This window comes from Branchiostoma belcheri, unplaced genomic scaffold, assembly GCF_001625305.1.
Source record: "Branchiostoma belcheri isolate BF01 breed outbred unplaced genomic scaffold, Haploidv18h27 scaffold425, whole genome shotgun sequence".
Classification (NCBI taxonomy): domain Eukaryota; kingdom Metazoa; phylum Chordata; class Leptocardii; order Amphioxiformes; family Branchiostomatidae; genus Branchiostoma; species Branchiostoma belcheri.
In genome coordinates this window covers 23,584-29,689 of record NW_017804049.1, presented here as the reverse complement: position 1 = coordinate 29,689, position 6,106 = coordinate 23,584, and the positions used below count along the sequence as shown (strand labels likewise).

Sequence of the window (6,106 nt, the reverse complement as noted above, 5' to 3'; positions counted from 1 at the left end):
CCCGGTCCCACCAAGCCCAAAAAAGCCCGGTCTAGATAGGGTTAACATATTTACGATATCCCCCTTACCGCTGCAGCACCGTACAAAGCCGCTAGATTACCATAATTGTCCTTGACCGCTGTTCTTATAACTCAAATCTACCTACCAAATATCAATACAAGAACACAACGCAAGTCAACAAACCATGAACATCGCTGCTCTACCGCTATATTAATTTATTAATAATTAACCTTGACCTTCGTCGTCCAAGCTCCAACTAATCTATCAGATACCTTGAGGAGTTATTAACGTTGACCTTAAAACCACCGTTTGGTGTCAAAACTGACCCCGGGCGTATAATGATATGTGCCATTCTGACAGTTCGTGTCGAAAACTCCAATGAGTTTGTTTGTTCAATGAGTTTGTTTGTTCATACGTCTTATAACTTCTCACACGTTTTTACTTAGATTGGAACATTTTTGATTGGGTTATTCTAGAAAATATATGCGTGGTCCAGTGGGGTCAAAACTGACCTCTGCTTCTTTAACATATGTGAGTCTTTTGCTGTCGTCAATATTTCTTCCAGGCTCCAGGCAATGTATTTGCTTGAGTTGTCTGCTGCCATTTGGATGTTGAATTAGAAAACTCAAAAATTGTGTGTGAAACTACACCTAGTTGCGTATGGAATTGGGGTCGAAGGTAATCGTCTTGGCTCGCTGTAAGCATATTCCTTGCATAAATTATGATAATGAGCAGACATTTTTCAAAACTACTCATGTCAAATCGTCTCTCATAGATTGATGGAACTATAAATACTAAAAAATGACAACAAAAGAGACACACAAAAACTATATTGGTGCAAACATTATGGGATCAGTTTTTACCCCATACGATAAGATTCGTCGCAAAAATCCCTACAATGATTTAAGGGATTTTAAAAATACCAATATATGGTATACCTACACATAACCTTCTGGATAAAGGAACTAAGAATAAATAAATGAAAAGGCTTTGTGGTGATGTAAGATACAATACCTGTACATATTTTCCAATTTGTTTGAATAAATGTTTAACAAATATCAAGTTGCCTTTAAGTTAGCTAAAGTACACAATTCGAAGTAAATTCGTAGGTATCTGCTATCTCAGCTAGGAAAAACACAAATAACCTTATAGAAAACAACGCCACTGGTAGATATCTCTACAGTGATCCATGTTTCCTGATCCTTTGGGCTTCCCGCAAACACGATGAATATGTCTCCCTCTGATGCAGCCGTAAAATGGATGCACTTTCCTCCATTCGTAGGGTCGATGCGGAGGGCGTTTGACCACCACATGTTACAGGGCATATGCACTTGTTGACCATGATCTGAGCTAAAGAAGGGGAGGAAAAACACGTTATTGTAGTAGATGTAAACTGGCGGAGTTTTCATAAACTTAAAGAAAAAAATCCTTCTTAGTCAAATTTCCAAACGACCTTGATCGTCAAGCCCGTGCTAGTCAGGGCCCTCCTCTGAATTCCATACGTCAAGGCAAAATGGAGAGTCAAGCGGAAAGAACAAGGAATGAAAGAGGCAAAACAATCAGGGAAGTGACAGACTCAATGGTCTTTTTTTAAATAAATCTGTGTAGTTTAACAGTAAACCGTTAAAAACAATGAAAGTTTTACCGTTAAAAACAATAAAATGCAAATGGCTAATGGTAAACCATGTTAAATCACTGCTCCCTCATTTTTTATATAATGCTCGCTCCTCAGCAAACAAACTAGATCAAGTCTATGCTGTGTTCTAGTTAAATAATAATATTAACCCTCAACAGTACACCTTCCCGGACTGATTAATCTGTACACCTGTGGTCCGCGCGGACCCCAGAACAGTTTTTTGCTAATTTTTAGAAATTATCAACATGCTACCAGCTCAATTGTTATGCAAATTGATGTGCAAATCTCTGAGTCCACATTACGTACAAGAGCCATACATTTTGACCTTTACCTATTTTTTAGTGAAGAAAAGACAAAAGGAAAAATTCCCGATTTTTAAACCCTATTCAGAACGAGTGGTCTTTAATCTCAGATAGCGCCTGAACGGCTTGAGCCAGAACCATCAAATTTCAAATTGGTGACCTTTCTTAAAATGTATCTGAAAAAAATTAAATAACACTTCTTATTAACATCTTACATAATTAAAGATGAGTTAAATCATCTAATATTCATAATATATGCTAATTTAATGACGTCATTGGTTAACATCCAAGATGGCGGACCACATCATTAGCTCTGAAGTAATATAACGTCCTAATTACACCAACGTTGTTAAATTTAATTCTATTACTACACCATTCTCTCAATTTGGTGGCAATACGATAAGTGCATAAAAAGATATAAAAACGAAAATAAAGTAATGTATAAGAACGCCAGTGTATCCATTACAACCGAAGTCCGCGGACCCCAAAAGAAAATCAGAAATTAAAATTTTGAAAAAATGGGGGAAACTGAGTTTTCTGCACTGTTTCGATGGACAACTTTGTGAAAAAAACCTTAGAAACAAAAAGGAGATATTACAGAAAATATAGTGCTGTGGTCCCAGGTGGTCCCAGGTGTACTGTTTGTGTAGTGTTAACCGAGCAGTTGTATTGGTAACATGGTTCCACAATGACGTACTTTTTATTAATATGTTCTCGTAGTGACTTGTATTCTGCTCTGGCAACACGCATTCCGTTGATCCAGGCAGGTAGGTCGGGAATGACTAACTTTGACGCTTCATAGTCCTCTGACGTCACCACAAAGGTGCCCGTATCCTCTTCATACGTCATAACTAGTCCTCCAACACTTATCTGGGAGTAACATTGATTAAGTATGGTAAAACGTTTAAAAAAACATGGCCATGTGCAATATATGGCTGTGTGTGTTGTGCAATAAACTGCTTTAAAACGTCCACCTTTAGCTTTGTATCTTCTTGAAGCGTATTACACATGTACAGCATGTACAAAAAATCCATGGACAAAAAGCTGGCATTCTGAAATATATTTCAAACATACCCCCTACGTAAATCTAATGCTCCTTAGTGACAATGAAATAAAGTGTTACCTTGCGCTGTGAGATTTCGCCGCTGTTGCCATTCTGGTGTCCATCATATAAATGGGGCTTAAGACCCTCTCTGATAGTCAACCATACTTTAAACTTGGTCACAAATTTAACATTGAGAGCAGCCTTGGCTGCAAGAAGATTTGGAATTTTGTACGGTAAATCAAAAATGACTTTGAATTCATTTCCACCAGTCAATTCGTCCCAACTGGGGGAACTAACGTCTGAATCGTCAAACATTAACTCAGCAGTTTCACATCCGGGCTCTCCGGCCGGGATCTGGAACTCCGAGGGAACGAAGGGACCCTGAAATAAGACATTCTTACATATATAAAATGAAAACTGTCTAGTATAAAGTTTTTCTTTTTTATATCATATGTAATAAATTTTACCTACAAAATTTCAGAAATGATAATTGTTTTCACCATTAATTAGTTTCACAACGCGTGTTTAATTGTAGGTAGTCAACATGAAATACCTCCAATAAATAAACACCAATGGCCCGCTTGAGGGCCAGTCTTCTTTCATATATGGAATTTTCAATATCCTCTCTTGCTCCAAACTTGCAGTAGCGGATTTCTGTGCGGTTGCCTGTCTTGTTGGCGCCGGCACCGATGTTCTGGACGTAATACTTGTAACCTTGTTTATCTGTTTTCATCTCCCCTGCTCGTCTACAGAGAAAATGAGGTTGTATATTATTAAGATGACAGAACAAAGCTTTATTCTTTATATCAAATTGACGATGAAGGGACATTGTAATAGTAAACTTTGCCCCGTCATAGTCAAGAACAGCCAGAATGAGACAAAAGTGTATAATGTTTCATGGAGGAAACATCTAACAATCAAACAACTCTATGGCCCATTTCATCTGTAGTCCGACGACGTAGACTCGCCCTTGTAGGGCATTTTGTTTGTAGTAACGAACCAGCTTGTAGACTAGTACAGTGGCTTTCTACTGGGAGACGTAGAGTGGGACTTCTGTCCATGTTAGAGAGAGACGCTGGTCTCGCAGGGACTGCATTAGTGTCCGCTATGAGAGATAGGACACACTGGAGTAACTTTATCAAGTGTGCCTCATCGGATTCATAGTCCGGAGGCATGATGATTATGTTAGTTACATTCATTACCTCCATGAAAATGCAGGTATTGTTTTTGGCGTGTCTGTGTGTCTGTCTGTGTGTGTGTTTCCGCACATTTGTAGTCAGCATAACTTCATAACGCCTTTATGGATTGTGGTGATATTTGGTATGCTGGTAGGTCTTAGAAAGACAATGGTCAAGGTCAAATATGGGCCTCCTGGTGGGTGACCTTGGTACTGCAGGAGAACTGCCGAACCTATCCTGAACATGCTATGGTCTTGAATTTTTGGTGACAGATACATTTTACTGTCAGAAATAAGTGGTATGTGTTTGGTCCCCCTACCAGCTTGTTCTGGAACTGCAGGGGACTTTCGGGCGAAATCTTTAAAAGCCAATAAGTCCAGATAGGTAGGTAGGTAGCTGATGTACACGATTAAATATTATGCAAATGAGGACCTAATTTACATAATTAATGAGGAAATTCTATAATTACAGTGTTTTACATTATAGTACAATGTACTTTCATACATGTAATATATGTAATTTATGCCAGATAGAACGTCAACAGATACCAATTATACAAATGATGACCTAATTTGCATAATTATTGCGAAAATTTTATGATTTCTTAATGGTGAATGATGGCAATTCTGTACCTTATGACATGTGTAGGTTTTTAAATATATCCAGTTGCTTGAGTACCCAATATATCCAGTTGCTTGAGTACCCAAGTAACGATTCCTTGTGTACGTGTAAATCTACGTTAACGTTAAGTTAATACCATTATAGAATTTATCTATATATAATGCTTTGTTTTAATATAGCCTGCTGATGCTGTAAAAGAAAGTTTTTCCAACTGGCGCACATGTATTTTTTTTACCCAATAAACACCTTTCTTCTTCTCCGGCTTCTCCTACTTTCGTCATTTCTCTTTATTGATGGGGCTTCTTAATTTTGGGGCTAAAAACATACCTGATATTTGGTATGGGGTTCGAGTAGGCAAATACCCCAGGACTTTTATATTTTTACAACATGATTGGTTAATGTGTAGTTGGTGGTTCTTTTTGCTGATTGGCTGCCGCTAGTTTTGATAATTGGATTGCACTGTAAACTGGCACCATGTTATATCAAATATATTGTTTTTGTCATGTTTAGTATGGGGAGCAAGAGCCAATTGTCATGTACTCTACATGCAACGGTCTGATTGGCCAATTTTCAGGTGGTTGTTCTCGCTGTTGAGATGATTAAATCATTTGTCTTAGAACATCTGCACCATTTGCAGAAGGAGCCTTATCTTTTAGAAATATTGCCTTGGCCAAAAGGGTGGCTTTGGTTTGTAAATCGGTGGAGACATTTCACGTAAATTCCTTTTTATACGCATTAATGTCTATGTTTATCATGTTTCAACAGCCAAACAGAATCCCACCAATATAGCTACAACCAATATAGTAACTATATTACAGCACTATATTACAGTAATACAGTAATACAGTGTCTGAGATCGATAAAACTGCAATACATTTACAAGCTTACTTTCCAAAGCAACCGAAGTCGACTGTTTCGTTTCCTTGAGGAAAAAACGTGTCGAAGTTCAAGTCCAGCAGGTCGGTTATGAGCTGCATGTTGAACTCAAAGGCTTTTGGAAACTCGTCAATGGACTCTAGCCAGTCCTTTAACTCGTTTCCAAAAGACGTTGTGTAGAACTCGGTGATGGCGGCCGCGATCCTTTGATCTCCTCCCTGGACCACCATCATTTCATTGCTGAACTCATATTGAGATCTGTGATGAATAGAGAAATAAAATTACAAAATAATATTGCCTGTAATTCAACTGTTATTTATATAAGAACAAGAGGTAAAATTCCTCATATTCGTCAGAAAGTTTGAGTTGTCAAAAATGTGCCGTTCTATATAGTTTGACTTTTATTTTGCTGGTATGTTAAAATATGTCTCAACCCCCCCCCCCCCCC

General features: G+C 38.0%; 1 protein-coding gene across 1 annotated transcript in view; it reads right to left on the bottom strand.

Moving 5' to 3' along the window:
* LOC109478192 overlaps nucleotides 1-6,106 on the bottom strand; it is a 31,557-nt gene that overhangs the window by 4,877 nt on the left and 20,574 nt on the right. The window contains exons 11-15 of the mRNA XM_019779651.1: nucleotides 5,671-5,916; nucleotides 3,537-3,729; nucleotides 3,062-3,364; nucleotides 2,636-2,808; nucleotides 1,146-1,350 (exon numbers count right to left, since the gene is read on the bottom strand). Coding sequence (XP_019635210.1) covers nucleotides 1,146-1,350; nucleotides 2,636-2,808; nucleotides 3,062-3,364; nucleotides 3,537-3,729; nucleotides 5,671-5,916 — 1,120 coding nt within the window. The remainder of the gene's footprint in view (nucleotides 1-1,145; nucleotides 1,351-2,635; nucleotides 2,809-3,061; nucleotides 3,365-3,536; nucleotides 3,730-5,670; nucleotides 5,917-6,106) is intronic.